The following is a 21531-nucleotide window of genomic DNA, read 5'->3' on the forward strand; positions in this document are numbered from 1 at the left end:
TCCTCCCACCCCCCCTACACCTCCATCAGATACCATTCAGTTGGTACCGGAGGCTGTGGTTTTCACGGCCTCCAGCAGGGAAGGGGGTAACCGTCCAAGTGGAAGGAAGGCGCGGAGGAGAAATAAACATCGAGAGGCGCGTCCCCTGGACACCGGGACACTACCCGAGTCTGAGTTCAGCACAAAGCCCGATCTCCGGGAGTCAACCTGCCCCAGGGCTGGGCTCAGGCCCAGGGTGAATAAAAAAAAGTGCGAAGGCCTCTGATGACATGGAGGTCTCTGAGCCTCCGCACCCAACTGGGAAAAAGAGGAGAAGGCACCCCTCCACAGAGGTAACAAGGGGCCCTGAGGCGCAGGGTCCATCTGTTGGAGGGGAGCTGTCTGTTTCGGGTCTCCAGGTTTCCCCTACCGCCACCACCAAGGCTACAAAGTCCGGGCAGGAGCTCCCTATTCCTCAGGATGGAGTGGAGGGGGAGACACCTGTACAAGTGGCCCCTCCAGGGGAAGCCAGTGGAGCCCTGCTTGTTGTGGGGGAGCCTAGGGACGCCACCCATTCTGCTACTGCCACTGGGTCGGGTGCCCTGAGTAGAGGGGAGGGCGGGGCCCCAAAGGGTCGGCCCTCCCAGCCGGAGTCCACCACCAACCAGGAGACACCCGACCCGGTTATAACCGAGAATGCTGCCCCATCTGCTGGGCCTGTGGGTGCGGGCGGAGCGGAAGATGGCCTCCTCTCTCTGCTCCGGCTGGATTTCCGGAGTCGGGAACTTCTGTCTCCCCTGGACCACTCATTGGCCTGGGGACGGAGGTGGAGGGGGTTCCTGAACTGCTGGCGCCCACAGGCTCCAGTTTCACAATAGAACCCAGAGAGGACTCCTCTGCCATCGATCCTGGGGGTGGGATCGTGACGGAGGTAGGATCAGCTGGCGCAGCCGGGACGTCCGCCCCACAGTGCGTGGTAGATGTGTCGGCCGCTGGCGGTGACGACCCGGAGGAGGATGGGGATTCGGTGTGGGGCACGGAGGATGACCTTGATTCCATCGCCAGTGAGGTGGTGGAGTGACCTCGTGCCTCCCACCGAATCTCCTCTCATCCCCTCGGCGGAACTCCAGGATTTCCTCGTGGCTTGCAGGGGTTGCCGCGATAAAGTTCAGCTGGCCCTCGGCCGTTGGTCGAATCTGGCGCTGATCATACAGTCCGTCCGTGCCGCCCTGAAGAAAGTGGGCAAGTGCGCGGGCGTGAAACTGGTTGAGAGGCGCTGTTTTAATGTGTTCCTCAATGGGTTGCAGGGAGAGTGGAGGGCCAGGTGCTCTTCCACTCCCTCCTCACAGTGAGGTGTTGGTGACGGGTTTTAAGTACCTTTGACATGAAGATAACCATAGCCAGCCTCAACATCAACGGCAGCAGGGGGTCTCACCGCAGATTTCACAATCTCTCAGTCCTCAGGAAAGTGAGATACGCAGTGAGCTTTCTGCAGGAAACCCACACCGTTCCGGGAGACAAATCCACCTGGCTCCTGGAGTGGCAGGGTGGGATCTACATGAGTCACCTCACCCCTATTTCTAGTGGGGTGGCAATCTTGTTGGCACCGACTTTTCAGCCGGAGATCTTGGGGGTCAAGGAGCTAGTGCCGGGCCGCTCCACTTTGTGAATGTGTATGCGCCCAGGCCCAGCGCGTTGCAAGCGCGCTTCTTTGAAGAAGTGTCCGCTCTCTTGAGCTCCATCGATAGCGGCGATTGCATCATCCTCGGGGGGGATTTTAACTGCACCCTCGAGGTGGGGGATCGTTCCGGTCCCCAGCGCGGCCAAGCGTCGGTGGAGAAGTTGAGGGGACTGATCAGCTCCCTTAATTTGGTGGACGTCTGGCGGAATCTCCATCCCGACTCCAGTGCCTTCACGTGGAGGTCTCGGCGGCCTCCATGCGGCTGGTGCCGTGCTCGGACCCCTGCCTGGTGTGGGCGGAGTTCACTCCACTCCGCACGCGGGCGGGGTCCGCGTACTGGCACTTTAACAACCGGCTGCTGGAGGACAAGCGATTTCGGGACTCGTTCTGTCGATTCTGGGCCGACTGGAGAAGGAAGCAGGGGGGCTTCCCCTCCTTGAGGCTATGGTGGGATGTGGGCAAGACTCACATCCGCGTCTTCTGTCAGGAGTACGTGAAGGGGTCGACCAAGAGGCGGGAAGCCGAGATCGGGCGCCTTGAGAGGGAGGTGCTCGACTTGGGAGTGCCGCCTCGGTCATGCCATCGTGGACCCGGCCCTGTGGCAGGCGTACAAAGAGAAGGGCGCGCTGAGAAACCTGCAGCTCATAGGGTCCCGAGGCGCGTACGTGAGGTCGCGGATCCAGATCCTGGAAGATTTGGACCGCGCCTCACCCTTCTTCCACTCGCTGGAAAAATGGCGGGGGGTCCAGAAGCAGCTCGTTGAGCTGCTGGCCGACGACGGATCCTCCATCACGCATCCGGAGGGAATGGGCCTCCTGGTCCATACTTATTACAGTGTGTTGTTCTCTCCGGATCCTTCCAGCGAGGATGCGCGCAGAATTTTGTGGGAGGACCTGCTGCAGGTCAGCCTGGAGGGAGCCGAAGGATTGGAGGCTCCGCTCACGTTGGCGGAGCTGACTGGCACCCTCCACCAGCTCTCAAGGGGCAAATCCCCAGGGCTGGATGGGTTGACCGTGGAGTTCCTCAAAGCGTTCTGGGACGTCCTGGGGGACGATTACGCGCGGGTCCTGGGGGAAAGCCTGGCGACCGGGGAGATGCCCCTCTCGTGGCGCAGGGCGGTCATCGTCCTGCTGCCGAAGAGGGGCGATCTCCGCCTGCTTAAGAACTGGCGTCCGGTCTCCCTCCTCAGCACGGATTATAAGATCTTTGCCCGGGCTATGTCTACCCGCCTGGGCTCCGTGCTGGCCCACATGATCCACCCCGACCAGTCCTACACGGTCCCGGGCTGGTCCATCCACGACAACATCCACCTGGTCCGGGACCTGATCCATCTTTCCCAGAGGACTGGTCAGTCGGTCGCCTTTCTCTCCCTCGATCAGGAGAAGGCGTTCGACAGGGTGGATCACGATTACCTTTTCGGGACTCTGTGCACTTTCGGACTCCGGCCGCATTTTGTGGCCCGGGTCCGACTTTTATACGCTGTCACAGAGTGTCTAGTCAAAGTTAACGGGTCCTTGACGCCGCCCCTTCGCTTTGGGAGAGGAGTGCGTCAGGGATGCCCAATGTCCTGCCAATTGTATACCATCTGCGTGGAGCCCTTCCTGTGCCTGCTTCGCAGGAGGTTGATGGGATTGGCCCTGCGCGAGCCAGCCATGCGGGTCGTCCTCTCGGCTTATGCCGACGACGTGCTCCTCGTGGTCACAGATCCCGTTGACTTGCGGAGGATGAGCGACTGCCAGCAGACCTTTTCTGCCGCGTCCTCCGCGAGGATCAATTGGGAGAAATGTTCCGGACTCCTGGTGGTTCAGTGGCGGGTGGACTCCCTGCCGGAGGAGATGACACCTTTTGCGTGGAGCACCACGCACCTCCTCTATCTGGGAGTCCACCTTAGTCCCGCTGAGGAAGCCTGTCCGGCAAACTGGCAGGAGTTGGAGACGAAAGTCACCGCTTGGCTGGGGTCACTTTGGCCCCGCCCCCTGTATTTGCCTCCAAGATCCAGAAGAAACTCGTCGATTTCTTCTGGGGCAAGAGGAAACACTGGGTCTCTGCCGCGGTCCTGAGTCTCCCGATCGAGGAGGGCGGTCAGTCGCTGGTGTGCGTCCGCACCCAGGCTGCGACTCTCCGCCTTCGGACCCTGCAGAGATACCTGTACGTTGAATGTCCTCCCAGATGGTGTGCGCTGGCGACGTATTTTTTCCGCCAGTGTCACTGCCTTCAAGACGACACGCAGCTCCCGGTGGAGTCCGTTAGTCGCACTTTTCTGAGGGAGTTGCCTGTCTTTTACCGGGATCTTTTCCGAGTCTGGAACATGGTCGCCTCCAGTCAGGGCGCTCCCCCGCCGGCGGAGGAGAGCGCCGCAGCTGTCCGGGCAGCCGACTCCGGGGACTGTCCGGCGGGCAGAGGAGTAGCCGAAACCCCCGGGACGCCCCTCACTGCGGGTGGCGAGGGGGCTCGGGAGTGCAGAGCGATCGGCCGGAACTGCTCATCGGACCCAGGCCCCGAAACCCTCCTCGGGAGCCGGTCCCGCACAACCCGAGCCGCCTCTCGGAAATGCCCTCCGTGCCATTCCAATCGGCGCGGAGGGGCTTCCTGTACGGGCTGCTCCTGCACACTCTCCACTTCCTCGCCCTCGTCAGCCGGCCGGACACGCCCTGGCGGTCCGCGTTGCCATCTGGCGGCGAGGGGAAACCCCGATGGAGGTCTCTCTACGCGGGAGTCTTCCCCCTTTACATCGGGGACCTGGGGTGGAGGGTGTTGCACAGAGCAGTCCCGTGCAATAGGCTTTTAAGTCGGTTCACGGACTCCCAGGCCGCCTGTACTTTCTGCGGCCTGGATGAGTCCGTGTTCCACATTTATACGGAGTGTGCGAGGTTGCAGCCCCTATTTGAGTATCTGAAGGGGCTGCTCCTCAAGTTCTGGCTGCACTTCAGTCCCACGCTCCTGATCTTTGGGCACCCAGTGCGGAGGGGCTTGGGCCGGGAGGAGGATCTCCTCGTCAGTCTGCTCCTGGGCCTGGCCAAGGTGGCAATTCACAGGTCCAGGCTGCGGGCCGTCGGGGGTTCCGTCCTCCCCGATTGTCTGCCCCTCTTCCGCGGTTACGTTCGCGTCCTGGTGTCCCTGGAGAAGGAGCATGCGGTGTCCGCTGGTACGCTTGAGGCCTTCCGCGACCGGTGGGCACCGCAGGGACTGAAGTGCATTGTCGACGCCGAAAATGGCATTTTAATTTGAGTTTTTGTTTATTTCTGTTTTTAATAAAGTTATTTTTTAAAAAAAACAGGGATTAGAGACAGAGTAAAGCTCCCTCTACACTGTCCCCATCAAACACTCCCAGAACAGGTAAAGCACAGGGTTAGATACAGAGTAAAGCTCCCTCTCATCAAACTCCTTCCTGACAGCTGTAGCAATACAGACACCATAACTTATTAGAAAGAAACGAACAGAATAAATTTCACTCTATCCAGTGAATCCTTTGTGCCCTCGGAAAACTTAGTCAGCTCCTCTTAGACGGTATTGGTGTTGTTTTTAAATTGATTCTCGGGGTGTGCACTGCTGCAAGGGGTATGATTATTGCTCATTCCTTGCTGCCCAGTGAAAGTGGCAGTGAGCCGCCCCTCCTGCTGCAGTCCCTGGAGAAGTTACTCCCACGGACGTTCCTCAGTTTTAACCCAGTGACAGTGAAGAAACGGCCGATATATTTCCAAGTCAGGATGGCGTGTGACCTGGAGGGGATCTTGGAGGGGGTGGTGCTCCCCTGCACCGACTGCCCGGGGGGGGGGGGGGGGGGGGCGGGGACACTAATGAAGCTCCATCTGCATTGACGCCCTGGAGATGGCCGAGTAAGGAACGTGTGATTTGACACAGCTTGGTGGATTGAAGCCAAGCCAGAGGGATGGTCCTGACTGACCTGCAGTGGTGGGTGGTGCCTCGTACGTTGTTGGCGGTGCAGAGCGCCCACTGCTCTTCTGCTGCTGCTCCGAGCTCTGCTGGTAATCCTGGGAATACTGGGTGTATCCCTGCAGGAGTAAAACAAGACGTTAGCATCAGCACTGGGACTCCAGCGGGAGGGTGAGGATGAGGAAAGGGGTTATGAGCCTCGATGGGTTTCAGAACGCGACAGGGTTGAGAGAAATTATTTCCTCTGGTGGGAGAGTCCAGAGCAAAGGGTGGGGGGGGGGGGGGTGGAATGAATGGCTTCCTCCCATTCCACGAGCTGAGAAAACCAGCATCTAAGCCGATGAACTTTCCAATTCCCAACACCGTGAAACGGCTCAGAAAGCCCCCGGAGGCCACCTCAGCAGCCAGTTACTGACCTGGGAGTAATGTCGCTGGTACCCATCGTCCTGCCCGCTCTGCTGATGATAGTACGAGTAGTCTCCTTGTTGTCCATCCTGGTTTAACCATGTGCCTTGGTTATCGGAATCTGAACTCTGCGGAGGGCAAGGGGGAAAAGGTCAGAGAGCAAGAGTTCAATCTGCCTGGAAAATGCATTTTCCTTTTTTTTTTGACAAAACGCTTGTCGACAGCCAACACAATAACTTGCCTCAAAACGGGCAGAATTGTCTCTTTGCAAGATCCCCCTTGTCCATGTGCACAGGCACCTCCTCGCTCGTCGGGGGGCAGGTGAGACAGTCAGGGGCAGCTTCCGGTGCCCCGTGCAGGCACTGAGCCAGCGCAGTGCGGGGGCGATGCGGAGCAGCCTCATCCTGTTCTTATCCCCCACCCTCCCCGTGTCCTCTTGCACAAAATCCGAGGCTGGCAAATTCCAGTCAACTCACAACGGAGCACCGCACTGCGGGAGGGTCAGTGCAGCACAATCTCTCCGCACAGGACAATGCTCCGATGCCGGGAATCATGCTCTGCCCCACCCTGGGACTGGGCGGGAAGGAAACTCAGGAGGGTTGGAAGTTGAAAGACGAGTGCTGTGACCTCCTGTGATTCTCTGCCTGCTGCAGTCCCAGCCCCTCTGATTCTCCTCCACCACCACCACCCCACCCCTCCCCCCATCCCAGGCCTGAGCCCTCTCACTCACCTGGTTGACTGCCCACTGTGCAGCAGCGATTGCTGTGCTGGCCACGGAAGCAGCACTTGCCCGACTCCCATCGGTTAGGACCACGTCCCTGGAGGAGTAGGGAAAGAGGATGTCAGCGTGAGGCAACTCTCCGTGCACAGATTAGCGAGTCAGTGCCAGTCATTAAATGTCACTTTCTCCCCCAGGGGACTAGCTGAGATGAGCCAAGTGGCAGATTACCGACAAGCAACTTTACTTTTCTATTTCCTCCATAAGCCCTTCAGTTGACCAAACGCCAGCATGTCAGCCATGGCTCTGTGGCAGCACTCGCGTCTCCCAGGCCAGAGATCACATGTTCACATCCCCACAAGGCCCCATCCACCCAAACAGGGAAGTGTACCCATACTGAGGGAGCGGCGCACGGTCGCAGCGTCAGCGCCGAGGGATCGCCGCGCTGTCGCCGCACTGTTGCAGCGTCAGCGCCGAGGGAGCGCTGCGCTGTCGCCGCACTGTTGCAGCGTCAGCGCTGTGCTGTCGGAGAAGGAGCCTTTCACATTAGAGCATAAACCAATGCTCTCTCAGGACATAAAAGATCCCGCAGACAGTATTGGAGGCAGAGCAGGGTGGAGGTGTCTCCTGTGGCCAATATTTATCTTGCTGCGGTTTAGAGGCTGTGAAAGGTGCTATAGGAATACAAATCTGTTCTTTTTCTAACTAGCATCACCGGGGCAGAGTACCTACCTCTTGGTGCCCTTTGCAAACTCGACGTTGATGGTTTTGCCGTCGATATTGAGAGGAGGCTGCAGTGACTGCAGGATCTGGAGCAACTGGGAGGCTTCCTTCAAAACAGACAAAAAGAAAATGACCTAAGTAGCAGCTCCGAACAAACTCAACAACCTCCAGAAAGAGCCCCATCCTTCTCCATTTACTCCACACACCCACTCTGACAATGACAAACCCCAGCTATTGCTCCCATTCGCCTGCTGTGTAATGCAGAGGGAGCTTTACTCTGTATCTAACCCCCGTGCTGTACCTGTCCTGGGGAGTGTTTGATGGGGGACAGTGTAGAGGGAGCTTTACTCTGTATCTAACCCCCGTACTGTACCTGTCCTGGGAGTGTTTGATGGGGACAGTGTAGAGGGAGCTTTACTCTGTATCTAACCCCCGTGCTGTACCTGTCTTATGTTGGATGGGGACAGTGTAGAGGGAGCTTTACTCTGTATCTAACCCCCGTGCTGTACCTGTCCTGGGGAGTGTTTGATGGGGACAGTGTAGAGGGAGCTTTACTCTGTATCTAACCCCGTGCTGTACCTGTCCTGGGGAGTGTTTGATGGGGACAGTGTAGAGGGAGCTTTACTCTGTATCTAGCCCCGTTTTTTTTTTCTTTTTCAAAACAGAATCTAACCATCTCCCCTTGACATTCAACGGCATTACCATCGCTGAATCCCCCACTATCAACATCCTAGGGGCTACCATTGACCAGAAACTGAACTGGGCCAGCCATATAAATACTGTGGCTACAAGAGCAGGTCAGAGGCTGGGAATCCTGCGGCGAGTAACTCACCTCCGGACTCCCCCAGAGCCTGTCCACCATCTACAAGGCACAAGTCAGGAGTGTGATGGAATACTCTCCACTTGCCTGGATGGGTGCAGCTCCAGCAACACTCAAGAAGCTCGACACCATCCAGGACAAAGCAGCCCGCTTGATTTGCACCCCATCCACAAACATTCACTCCCTCCACCACCAACGCACAGTGGCAGCAGTGTGTACCATCTACAAAATTCACTGCAGCAACTGTCCTGGGAGTGTTTGATGGGGGACTCTATATCAAACCCCGTTTTTTTTTTCTTTTTCTTATCTTTCTAACCCCATGCTGTACTTGTCCTGGGAGTGTTTGATCTCAGAACAGTTTGCACCACACTGAAATGAGTTCATTGCCCAATGAGAACATTATCTTGATTAGCACAAATTTCACATTTGAAAATTAAGCAGTTATTAGACAAACAAATGGCCCAAGACTCACCACAATGGTGGAGAGCTGTATGAATGCGAATCCTCTGTTCAGCTGGGTCTGTTTATCTTTAATAAGGCGCACGTTGGAGGGAGACAGTACGGCGTAGGGGGTCAGAGCATTCAAGATCACATCCAGGGTGGTGTGGGGGTTCAAATTCCGCAGAATAACAGCTACACGGGAAAAAAAAAATTAAGAAACCCAATCAAATGCCTCTGCTAAAAACATTCGAGACTCACATCTCAATGTTCCTCTCATACAGACGCAGTGCAGCTACACTGGGAAGTACACACACATGTAGGGGGATCCAACACAGACACCTACTCACACTACCAGTACTGTACCCCAGTGTGGTACAGTGACAGACCCGTCCCCACCAGAGCCGCACCCCAGCGGTACACAGGGACACACCTGCACCCCAGCGGTACACAGGGACACACCTGTACCCAAGTGGTATACAGGGTCAGAACTGTATCCCAGCGTTATACAGGGACACACCTGTACCCAAGTGGTATACAGGGTCAGAACTGTATCCCAGCGGTACACAGGGACACACCTGTACCCAAGTGGTATACAGGGTCAGAACTGTATCCCAGCGGTACACAGGGACACACTTGTACCCAAGTGGTATACAGGGTCAGAACTGTATCCCAGCGGTACACAGGGACACACTTGTACCCAAGTGGTATACAGGGTCAGAACTGTATCCCAGTGTTATACAGGGACACACTTGTACCCAAGTGGTATACAGGGTCAGAACTGTATCCCAGCGGTACACAGGGACACACTTGTACCCAAGTGGTATACAGGGTCAGAACTGTATCCCAGTGTTATACAGGGACACACTTGTACCCCAGCGGTACACAGGCACACACCCGCACCCCAGCGGTACACGGGGACACAAGCGCACCCCAGCGGTACACGGGGACACACCCGCACCCCAGCGGTACACGGGGACACACCCGCACCCCAGCGGTACACGGGGACACACCCGCACCCCAGCGGTACACGGGGACACACCCGCACCCCAGCGGTACACGGGGACACACCCGCACCCCAGCGGTACACGGGGACACACCCGCACCCCAGCGGTACACGGGCACACACCCGCACCCCAGCGGTACACAGGGACACAACCGCACCCCAGCGGTACACAGGGACACACCCGCACCCCAGCGGTACACGGGGACACACCCGCACCCCAGCGGTACACGGGGACACACCCGCACCCCAGCGGTACACGGGGACACACCCGCACCCCAGCGGTACATGGGGACACACCCGCACCCCAGCGGTACACGGGGTCAGAACTGTACCCCAGCGTTATACAGGGACACACCTGTACCCCAGTGTTATCCCGGGACCGTGTTTTGAACTGTGCGGTTATAGGCCATGAGGATTGTCAATATGCATCGCAGACTGGGCTTCTCTGAGACCCTTAAAGCAATCGTGCACTTACTGTCATTGGCATTCTCATTGAGCTGCTGCTGTTGGCTGTGGAGCAGGTGCTGGTGGTGTAGCTGAGGGGGTTGGAATGGCTGGGGGAACTTGAGCAGAGGCTGAGGTCCCTCTGGAAGGGGCAGGTCCTTCCTCCCGGCTACGAGACGCAGCTCACCTTCTGGAAATGGAAGAGCGAGTCAAATTCAAACTTCTGACATCCTGACCACAGGCATGCGAGTGTGCCGCCAACACAGAGTACCTTATATTGTTACGTAAACCTAAAAGTATGGAGGAAATTTACTGGAATTCTTCCAGGGATGAGAGACTCTAGATTCTGGAGAAACTGGGATTGTTCCCCTTAGAGCAGTGAAGGATAAGAGAAGATTGATTCGAGGCGTTCAAAATCAGGAAGGGTTTTGATGGAGTAAATAAGGAGAAACTGCTTCCAGTGGCAGGAGGGTCGGTAACCAGAGGGGGAAATGAGGACACTTGTTTTTCCACTGCGTGTTGTTGTGATCTGGAACCTGCTGCCTGAAAGGGCAGTGGAAGCAGGTTCAACAGTAACTTTCAAAAGGGGAATTGGAGAAATACTGGAATGCAGAGATTTGCAGGGTTATGGGGAAGCAACACGACGTGGGGTAGGATTAGCTGGATAGCCCCTTCAAAGGGCTAGCACAGGCACAATGGGTCGAATGGTCTCCTCCTGTTGCCTCCCACAAGTGACTGTCATTCAAACTGGACAGTGATCAGCAGCAGGAACCCTGGCTGATTTCCCTCTCTCTCTCTAACCCAGGGATCACTGGACAGTGATCAGCAGCAGGAACCCTGGCTGATTTCCCTCTCTCTCTCTAACCCAGGGATCACTGGACAGTGATCAGGAGCAGGAACCCTGGCTGATTTCCCTCTCTCTCTCTAACACAGGGATCACTGGACAGTGATCAGGAGCAGGAACCCTGGCTGATTTCCCCCTCTCTCTCTAACCCCGGGGTCACTAGACAGTGATCAGGAGCAGGAACCCTGGCTGATTTCCCTCTCTCTCTCTAACCCAGAGGTCACTGGACAGTGATCAGGAGCAGGAACCCTGGCTGATTTCCCCCTCTCTCTCTAACCCCGGGGTCACTAGACAGTGATCAGGAGCAGGAACCCTGGCTGATTTCCCCCTCTCTCTCTAACCCAGGGATCACTGGACAGTGATCAGGAGCAGGAACCCTGGCTGATTTCCCCCTCTCTCTCTAACCCAGCGGTCACTGGACAGTGATCAGGAGCAGGAACCCAGGCTGATTTCCCCCTCTCTCTCTCTCTCTAAACCCAGGGATCACTGGACAGTGATCAGGAGCAGGAACCCTGTCTGATTTCCCCCTCTCTCTCTAACCCAGCGGTCACTGGACAGTGATCAGGAGCAGGAACCCAGGCTGATTTCCCCCTCTCTCTCTAACCCAGGGGTCACTGGACAGGGATCAGGAGCAGGAACCCTGGCTGATTTCCCCTCTCTCTCTAACCCAGGGATCACTGGACAGGGATCAGGAGCAGGAACTCAGGCTGATTTCCCACTCTCTCTCTAACCCCGGGGTCACTAGACAGGGATCAGGAGCAGGAACCCTGGCTGATTTCCCCCTCTCTCTCTAACCCCGGGGTCACTAGACAGTGATCAGGAGCAGGAACCCTGGCTGATTTCCCCCTCTCTCTCTAACCCAGGGATCACTGGACAGTGATCAGGAGCAGGAACCCTGGCTGATTTCCCCCTCTCTCTCTAACCCAGCGGTCACTGGACAGTGATCAGGAGCAGGAACCCAGGCTGATTTCCCCCTCTCTCTCTCTCTCTAAACCCAGGGATCACTGGACAGTGATCAGGAGCAGGAACCCTGTCTGATTTCCCCCTCTCTCTCTAACCCAGCGGTCACTGGACAGTGATCAGGAGCAGGAACCCAGGCTGATTTCCCCCTCTCTCTCTAACCCAGGGGTCACTGGACAGGGATCAGGAGCAGGAACCCTGGCTGATTTCCCCTCTCTCTCTAACCCAGGGATCACTGGACAGGGATCAGGAGCAGGAACTCAGGCTGATTTCCCACTCTCTCTCTAACCCCGGGGTCACTAGACAGGGATCAGGAGCAGGAACCCTGGCTGATTTCCCCCTCTCTCTCTAACCCCGGGGTCACTAGACAGTGATCAGGAGCAGGAACCCTGGCTGATTTCCCCCTCTCTCTCTAACCCAGAGGTCACTGGACAGTGATCAGGAGCAGGAACCCTGGCTGATTTCCCCCTCTCTCTCTAACCCAGAGGTCACTGGACAGTGATCAGGAGCAGGAACCCTGGCTGATTTCCCTCTCTCTCTCTAACCCAGAGGTCACTGGACAGTGATCAGGAGCAGGAACCCTGGCTGATTTCCCCCTCTCTCTCTAACCCCGGGGTCACTAGACAGTGATCAGGAGCAGGAACCCTGGCTGATTTCCCCCTCTCTCTCTAACCCAGGGATCACTGGACAGTGATCAGGAGCAGGAACCCTGGCTGATTTCCCCCTCTCTCTCTAACCCCGGGGTCACTAGACAGTGGTCAGGAGCAGGAACCCTGGCTGATTTCCCCCTCTCTCTCTAACCCAGGGATCACTGGACAGTGATCAGGAGCAGGAACCCTGGCTGATTTCCCCCTCTCTCTCTAACCCAGCGGTCACTGGACAGTGATCAGGAGCAGGAACCCAGGCTGATTTCCCCCTCTCTCTCTCTCTCTCTAAACCCAGGGATCACTGGACAGTGATCAGGAGCAGGAACCCTGGCTGATTTCCCCCTCTCTCTCTAACCCAGCGGTCACTGGACAGTGATCAGGAGCAGGAACCCAGGCTGATTTCCCCCTCTCTCTCTAACCCAGGGGTCACTGGACAGGGATCAGGAGCAGGAACCCTGGCTGATTTCCCCTCTCTCTCTCTAACCCAGGGGTCACTGGACAGTGATCAGGAGCAGGAACCCTGTCTGATTTCCCCCTCTCTCTCTAACCCAGAGGTCACTGGACAGTGATCAGGAGCAGGAACCCTGGCTGATTTCCCCCTCTCTCTCTAACCCAGGGGTCACTGGACAGTGATCAGGAGCAGGAACCCTGGCTGACTTTCTTCCAGCTGACCTGGGCCGGGCCGGGTGGAGGTTGCCAGGGGCCAGGTTTGGGGCTTACTCAATGATGACTGCAGCCCCACTGCCCCACCAGCCTGGGGTGCAATCAGCTAACTTGTTACAGGACAGGGCTGGAGCCTGCTCTGAATGCCTCAGACGTACATTCACCTACCATTAAAGGGGGATAAATGCCAGAATCCTTCATTTAAATCAAATAAAGTCAGGTGAATGATGACCAAAGACTGGAACGGTGTAGGAGGAGAGGTCAGAGTGGGAGAGCAAATGCAAGTGGGGCTGAAAGGATATGGGAACAGGATGGATAAATGTGATTAGGATTTTTTTCCTCTCTGTTGGGCGAGTGTGACTGAGTGAGTGCGATGGGAGGGTGGGGGGGGGGAAATGCCGAGTGGCCTGATTCCGCGTTGTTGAAAACACAAGACACATTCCAGCCGCACTCACCTGACTTGGGGACCCCACACTTAAAGCACTTCTCGCGGCGTTTGAAATTCTGCACACCGCACTGCAAAAGGAGGAAGCCTGTTAAATCACAGCGACATTGACTGGGCATCTCATCACATCCCACAAACAAACCAAAGCCTGCCACTCACAACCAACTACTTTAACAGTGCAGAGGCCTGTTTGGAAAAAGGTGACAGCCATTTTGCATAAAGTAAAATCGTACAAACCCGAGAGCAATCACAACGCTGATGATAGATTAAAGCTGATTGGAAAACTGGGACAAACCTGGGGACCCCCTCCACCCTCTTCAACTTTTAAAATCATGATAAGTTGACTGCAAACACACAGAGTAAAGCTCCCTCTACACTATCCCCATCAAACACTCCCAGGACAGGTACAGCACAGGGTTAGATACAGAGTAAAGCTCCCAGTCCCCAAGAATGGACCCCTGGCAAGACGATGGCATCACATGCTTGACATATCTGGGGATATTACTCCAGTATAGGGTTTGTAACAAGGAGTCAGTGAGGTTAAGTAAGTCAGGAGTGAAGGACCCTCCCACAGTGCGGCGCTCCATCGGCGCTGACCCTCCCAGACAGTGCGGCGCTCCCTCAGCACTGACCCCCCCCCCGACAGTGCGGCGCTCCCTCAGCACTGACCCTCCGACAATGTCGCGCTCCCTCAGTACAGACCCTCCCACAGTGCGGCGCTCCCTCAGTACTGACCCTCCGACAGTGCAGCGCTCCTTGAGCAGGCTCAAGTCCCTGGGAGTATCGAACCCACGACCTTCTGCCTCGGAGGGTGAGATTGCTGCCCCAAACGGAGCAACAGGTGAGACTACAGCAAACTGTTACCTTGTTACAGAGCCAGTCCTCGTTCGCCTTGGGTTTTGGGTCACTGTAGTACATGGAGACTTGCTGACCGAGAATAACGAGAGAGTGCTGCAAGAAACACAGGAGTGACAAAATGAGATCCCCCTTTCAGAGTGAAGCCTCCCAACTTCATGTCTCATTTGTGAAACAGCCCTTCTGCATGGAGAGAAATAAAAAAAAAACGACAGATCGGAGAACAAAATAAAACAAAATAAGAAAATAAATGTTTGCAACCTCTCAACTGTGGAACAAAAGGGACCCGGCCCTGAGCCGACCAAACTCTCACCTTCTAACAAAAAAATACCATCGGAAAGCCTTGCTTAGGCTAGGAGAGGGAATGGGAGGAATAACCCTGCCTCCTCTGAGAGGCAACAACCTTTCTTCTGGAAATGAATGAAGCAGGAACTTCCTTTCGGATGAGATGGCACTTGGGAAGGTTTAAAACATGTACGTAGATGTATACACTCACTCGCACACATTCCCTTCCCTCCCCACTGCCCTCCCCACCCCCAAACATGTCCCTCTTCTGAAGGAAGATCAATGGAGTCCAGAGCTAGCCAGGCAGTTAACAAGCAGGGACAGCAGAGAAAGTATCCGGGAAGGCACCAAGGCAGACGGTGAAAAGCTCAAGCCAAAAAAAGCAGTTATGAAGGGATACCGCCAAGTCCCGGGTCAGAAGCTGCTGACATCTTGGGAAGTCGAGCGGATACCCAAAGGAATCTCACCCGCTCACAACCTTCCAAGAACACCAAGCACTGCGTATTTCAGCAATGATCCGGCACACTGGAGGGGGGGTGGGGGAACTCGTATCAACCGGAGGGCTGCTGAAAAAAAAACGAGCAGCTCTGGCATTCCCGCACCCTTGCATTCATCCCCATCCCTCAACGCAATGAGGCAGCTTCCAACCCAGAAATCCGGTGCAAATTTGGAAGTCGGAAGAAATAATTACAAGCTGGGTGGAGAGTGAGTGAGAGAGACAATCAGAGACAGAGCGTGGAATTTAATCGAGGGGTTCGGGGGGGTTTATATATAGAATAACAGATACCCGGGAGTGAGTTACAGACTGGAATCTAATCGAGGGGTTCAGGGGGGGTTTATATATAGAATAACAGATACCCGGGAGTGAGTTACAGACTGGAATCTAATCGAGGGGTTCGGGGGGGTTTATATATAGAATAACAGATACCCGGGAGTGAATTACAGACTGGAATCTAATTGAGGGGTTCGGGGGGGTTTATATATAGAATAACAGATACCCGGGAGTGAATTACAGACTGGAATCTAATCGAGGGGTTCGGGGGGGTTTATATATAGAATAACAGATACCCGGGAGTGAATTACAGACTGGAATCTAATCGAGGGGTTCGGGTGGGTTTATATATAGAATAACAGATACCTGGGAGTGAGTTACAGACTGGAATCTAATCGAGGGGTTCGGGTGGGTTTATATATAGAATAACAGATACCCGGGAGTGAGTTACAGACTGGAATCTAATTGAGGGGTGCGGGGGGGTTTATATATAGAATAACAGATACCTGGGAGTGAGTTACAGACTGGAATCTAATTGAGGGGTTCGGGGGGTTTATATATAGAATAACAGATACCCGGGAGTGAGTTACAGACTGGAATCTAATTGAGGGGTTCGGGTGGGTTTATATATAGAATAACAGATACCCGGGAGTGAGTTACAGACGGGAATCTAATTGAGGGGTTCGGGCGGGTTTATATATAGAATAACAGATACCCGGGAGTGAGTTACAGACTGGAATCTACTCGAGGGGTTCGGGGGGTTTATATATAGAATAACAGATACCCGGGAGTGAGTTACAGACTGGAATCTAATTGAGGGGTTCGGGTGGGGTTTATATATAGTATAACAGATACCTGGGAGTGAGTTACAGACTGGAATCTAATCGAGCGGTTCAAGGGGGTTTATATATAGAACAGATACCCGGGAGTGAGTTACAGACTGGAATGTAATCGAGGGGTTCGGGGGGTTTATATATAGAATAACAGATACCTGGGACTGAGTTACAGACTGGAATCTAATTGAGGGGTTCGGGAGGGTTTATATATAGAATAACAGATACCTGGGACTGAGTTACAGACTGGAATCTAATCGAGGGTTTCGGGGGGGTTTATATATAGAATAACAGATACCTGGGACTGAGTTACAGACTGGAATCTAATCGAGGGTTTCGGGGGGGTTTATACATAGAACAACAGATACCTGGGAGTCTGAGTTCACTCATGACAGTTGTGACGTGGTCAGGAGATCTGGAGGGGGAAACAAGTGCATGTGGAAGTTGCACTGAAGTCCCACTAGAGGGGCAACAGCTGAAAGTAGGAAGAGTGATAGGAGCGGGAAAACGGGCATTCTGAGTGAATGGACACTCCTGCAATCAGACAAACGCTGCCCACAAAGCTCGGAGGTCAAATCTTACAGCTCAGCTCCAGCTAGCAAAACCACAGGACAGAGAAAGGCCCCCAGCAACGACAGCATGCTGCACCAGTATCATCACTAATCCAGTTGCATTCCTGACATGATAAACCAGGGGTTAAGGAGGGCCTCTGGCGGACACTGGGGAGGGACGGATCCCATGAAACCTGACAGCACTGACATTAAATAAAAATCCTTTTCCCAACTCCCACTTTCCTCTCCTGAACCTGGACACCCAGTGGGATCTCACCCAAGTGGCCAGTGATCTGGTCCCAGACCGGACAGAGTCAGCAGGGTGTCCGTTCACAAAGGAAGCATCACAGCAGAACCCTGAGCAGTGATCAGGAACCCTGGCTGATTTCCCCTACTTTCTCTAACCCAGGGGTCACTGGACAGTGATCAGGAGCAGGAACCCTGGCTGATTTCCCCTACTTTCTCTAACCCAGGGGTCACTGGACAGTGATCAGGAGCAGGAACCCTGGCTGATTTCCCCTACTTTCTCTAACCCAGGGGTCTCTGGACAGTGATCAGGAGCAGGAACCCTGGCTGATTTCCCCTACTTTCTCTAACCCAGGGGTCACTGGACAGTGATCAGGAGCAGGAACCCTGGCTGATTTCCTCCTCTCTGTCTCTAACCCAGGGGTCACTGGACAGTGATCAGGAGCAGGAACCCTGGCTGATTCCCCCCTCTCTCTAACCCAGGAGTCACTGGACAGTGATCAGGAACAGGAACCCTGGCTGATTTCCCCTACTTTCTCTAACCCAGGGGTCACTGGACAGTGATCAGGAGCAGGAGCCCTGGCTGATTTCCCCCACTCTCTCTCTAACCCAGGAGTCACTGGACAGTGATCAGGAGCAGGAACCCTGGCTGATTTCCCCCTCTCTATCTAACACAGGGGTTACTGGACAGTGATCAGGAGCAGGAACCCTGGCTGATTCCCCCCTCTCTCTAACCCAGGAGTCACTGGACAGTGATCAGGAACAGGAACCCTGGCTGATTTCCCCTACTTTCTCTAACCCAGGGGTCACTGGACAGTGATCAGGAGCAGGAGCCCTGGCTGATTTCCCCCACTCTCTCTCTAACCCAGGAGTCACTGGACAGTGATCAGGAGCAGGAACCCTGGCTGATTTCCCCCTCTCTATCTAACACAGGGGTCACTGGACAGTGATCAGGAGCAGGGATCCTGGCTGATTTCCCCCTCTCTATCTAACACAGGGGTTACTGGACAGTGATCAGGAGCAGGAACCCTGGCTGATTTCCCCTCTCTCTCTATCTAACACAGGGGTTACTGGACAGTGATCAGGAGCAGGAACCCTGGCTAATTTCCCCCTCTCTATCTAACACAGGGGTTACTGGACAGTGATCAGGAGCAGGAACCCTGGCTGATTTCCCCCTCTCTATCTAACACAGGGGTCACTGGGCAGTGATCAGGAGCAGGAACCCTGGCTGATTTCCCCCTCTCTATCTAACACAGGGGTCACTGGGCAGTGATCAGGAGCAGGAACCCTGGCTGATTTCCCCCTCTCTATCTAACACAGGGGTCACTGGACAGTGATCAGGAGCAGGAACCCTGGCTGATTTCCCCTCTCTCTCTATCTAACACAGGGGTCACTGGACAGTGATCAGGAGCAGGAACCCTGGCTGATTTCCCCCTCTCTATCTAACACAGGGGTTACTGGACAGTGATCAGGAGCAGGAACCCTGGCTGATTTCCCCCTCTCTATCTAACACAGGGGTTACTGGACAGTGATCAGGAGCAGGAACCCTGGCTGATTTCCCCTTCTCTATCTAACACAGGGGTCACTGGACAGTGATCAGGAGCAGGAACCCTGGCTGATTTCCCCTTCTCTATCTAACCCAGGAGTCACTGGACAGTGATCAGGAGCAGGGACCCTGGCTGATTTCCCCTCTCTCTCTGACATCACCAAGGACATCAGGAGATATTTATTCCGGTGTGATGGACAAAGCCCAACAGGACAGCTCAGTTGATTCTCGTTGTGGTATTCCCCCAACTAAGGCTGTGCTCTATCACAACACCCCTCTCTCTTCCCCTCCAACAAGACTCATCAATCCTTGCTGCCCCAGGGAGGGGCAGCTCAGTATCAATCTTCATCAGTCAGCCCATCTGACTTCAAACACGTCCACATAAAGAAACCCAAAAGCACCTCAGAGCAGCTCTTTTTAAAATTGCTGCCTCAACTCAGATCATGTCGCAGGTCCTCAGACATGCCAGACTGCACCACCACTGCCTAGAGCATACAGCCAGGTGTGTCAACACAACACAGCAAACCCTCTCCCCGGGAGCCCCCCACCGCACCCCCTCCAAAAAAAACTCTCACTCTGTGCTGAAATTTCATCGTCATCCCAACACCCCGCCCCCACTGTGACAGGGCAAGGATCGTCCCGATGCCAAAGGGCCTCACCAGAACTGGAGGAGTCGCCAGCTCAGGGCCCACAATGTTTCCTCGATGGTGTTTACCTGGCCTCCACTGTGTTGCACTGACGCACCTGTCACTCCCCTGGGAGCTGAGGAAATGGCTGAAGTTATTCAGAGATCTCAATGGATAATACCGTAACAATCAGTAACTTCTTACCTTACCCTTTAACGAATTTACTCCCAACTTTGATTCAGCCACGCTGTTTTGTTTATCCACGCCCCCCCCCCGGACACACACACGCACACGCATACACACAAACACTTCCATTTTGCCTTCAATATGTTCAAAGACACAACGCCAGTCCACTGCCACGCCACTCATGACACAGGAAGCCATTAACCTGGAGGTCTCACTGTAGCTCAGGATGCAGGCGCAGACTAGAAAAAGACCTCCGCATCCAGTCAACTCCACTCCGATCTCTTCCGAGGCTCCCTGTGCCCCATCAAGCCACCATTACACCGGGAGGGCACGGAGAGAAAGGCAAGCAACCCTCTGCCCAAGCTCCCTTCCTCCTGTGCCACTCCGCCAAGACCCAACGTGGCACATACCAAAGCCAGGCTAAGAGGTTGGGGGGGGGGGGGGGGATGCCCCTCCTGCCTCCACCCCTGAATCTAAATCCTTGTCACCAGAGAGACCAGAGGCCAAAATCCCTCCGCGTCATTTCACCAAAACCACCGGGCACAGGCCACGACAAGAACAGCAGTCAGCTCTGCAGCACCACACCACAGCAGGACTGGGATCAAAGAACCACACCAAAACCCACCGCCACTTTGCCGCTTCCTGACAAGGAACAATGGAAAAAAAAGCGGGCGGGCGGCGCACATAAATCCTTAAAAATCAAATATGCAACAGTTGCAGGCGACCGCGGGTGAGAAGAATGGAATCAAGAGCATCCCCCGAGTATCTGGGCACAGTTACAATTTGTACAGAGTGACAAAAACAAAAAACGGTCAGGAATACCGGAATTCACTCATTTTTAAAACAGTGCTTTTCTTGTTTTTTTTTTTAAAAAAGACATAAAACACAATCAGACTGCCAACGTTATCCACACTTTAAATATATATAAAAAAATATTTTCAGCAGAAAATATATAGTTCCACTTGTGTGTGTGTGTGCTTGATTTCTGCTGGCATATTACAATTCATTTGACATCTTAAAAGACACGGATGCCTGGTCCACACGATACTCCCTCACTGAGGGTGAGACGGTCAGTTTGCTGGCGCTGCACGCGTCTGCTGGCTCACAGTGGGGTGGGGTTTTAAAGCAACAAAGCGAGCCGTGATTTCAACTGACTGACAGGCCGACACCCAACCACCCCACCTCCCCACCCCCCCGACTTTAACTGAGGTGTCCAAGCAAGGTTTCCCCAGGGCACGGAAGCAACAGCTGCTTGAATTCTGTCTCGTGGCGGTTCCCCCAATTTGGGAGCGCTGAGGCCGTACATCCCAACCCTCAATACCGCCACTTCCAGCACCAGCCTACTCGCTTGTAGCCTCAATCCCCAACTATCAACCACCCCCCCGGGAACCTGGCCTGCTTCTAGGCTGCCACTGGCGCTACGACAGAGGCTTCAGCACTTCTTGGGTAGGGGTGCTCCAGAGCAGGGGCTGAAGGGAAAGAAACGGCCAATCTCTGGGGGGAAGTGACAGGCTTCTGCTCTGCTGCGAGGCTTCCTGCGTCTAGAGCAAACAAGTCACAACCTGGGCTGGAAACTCAGAGAGAGGGTGGCCAATCGAGTGGGGAATGGGCACTGGAAAAGGAAGCAGGAAGCAGTGCGAGGGTGGGGGTAAAATCAAACCCGAGCGAGAGGCGGCACCTACTGGACGGACGGACACTGCCGCGAGGTGGGTGGGAAGGAACGCGATGCGCCAACAGGTAACGCAGATTGAACCGAAAGGGTTGTGGCGCAAAGTTCGAGATCCTAGAGACGTCAACCGGTCGGAGAACGTCCAGCCGAGACGATGTGAAAGGCGCGGCGCTGGGTCCGGACGGTGCGGAGGGTGGTGAAACACATCCTGCAAGCGCACGGCAGGCGGGGCGACAGGTGCGATCGGCGCTCAGGACCGACTCGCGCGCCCGTGTGAACCAGGCATTGGGTCTCC

The 21531-nt window shown here is 55.0% G+C and overlaps 1 protein-coding gene across 11 annotated transcripts in view; it reads right to left on the reverse strand.

Moving 5' to 3' along the window:
* LOC137358301 (RNA-binding protein 10-like) overlaps positions 1-21531 on the reverse strand; it is a 53405-nt gene that overhangs the window by 13405 nt on the left and 18469 nt on the right. For 10 of the 11 annotated variants that reach the window (XR_010971206.1, XR_010971207.1, XR_010971210.1 and 7 more), the window contains 8 exons: positions 14532-14618; positions 13678-13738; positions 10140-10298; positions 8693-8853; positions 7410-7507; positions 6690-6777; positions 5971-6087; positions 5565-5673 (listed from right to left, as the gene is read on the reverse strand). Coding sequence is in view for 3 of the 11 variants with exons in the window: in XM_068024232.1 (XP_067880333.1) it covers positions 5565-5673; positions 5971-6087; positions 6690-6777; positions 7410-7507; positions 8693-8853; positions 10140-10298; positions 13678-13738; positions 14532-14618 (880 nt within the window). In the remaining 8 variants the exon portion in view is untranslated. Of the gene's footprint in view, positions 1-5564; positions 5674-5970; positions 6088-6689; positions 6778-7409; positions 7508-8692; positions 8854-10139; positions 10299-13677; positions 13739-14531; positions 14619-19414; positions 20732-21531 lie in introns of those variants that run through there. The other variant, XR_010971212.1, reaches the window with a different exon arrangement.

Source organism: Heterodontus francisci, chromosome 49 (genome assembly GCF_036365525.1).
Source record: "Heterodontus francisci isolate sHetFra1 chromosome 49, sHetFra1.hap1, whole genome shotgun sequence".
NCBI classification, from domain to species: Eukaryota; Metazoa; Chordata; class Chondrichthyes; order Heterodontiformes; family Heterodontidae; genus Heterodontus; species Heterodontus francisci.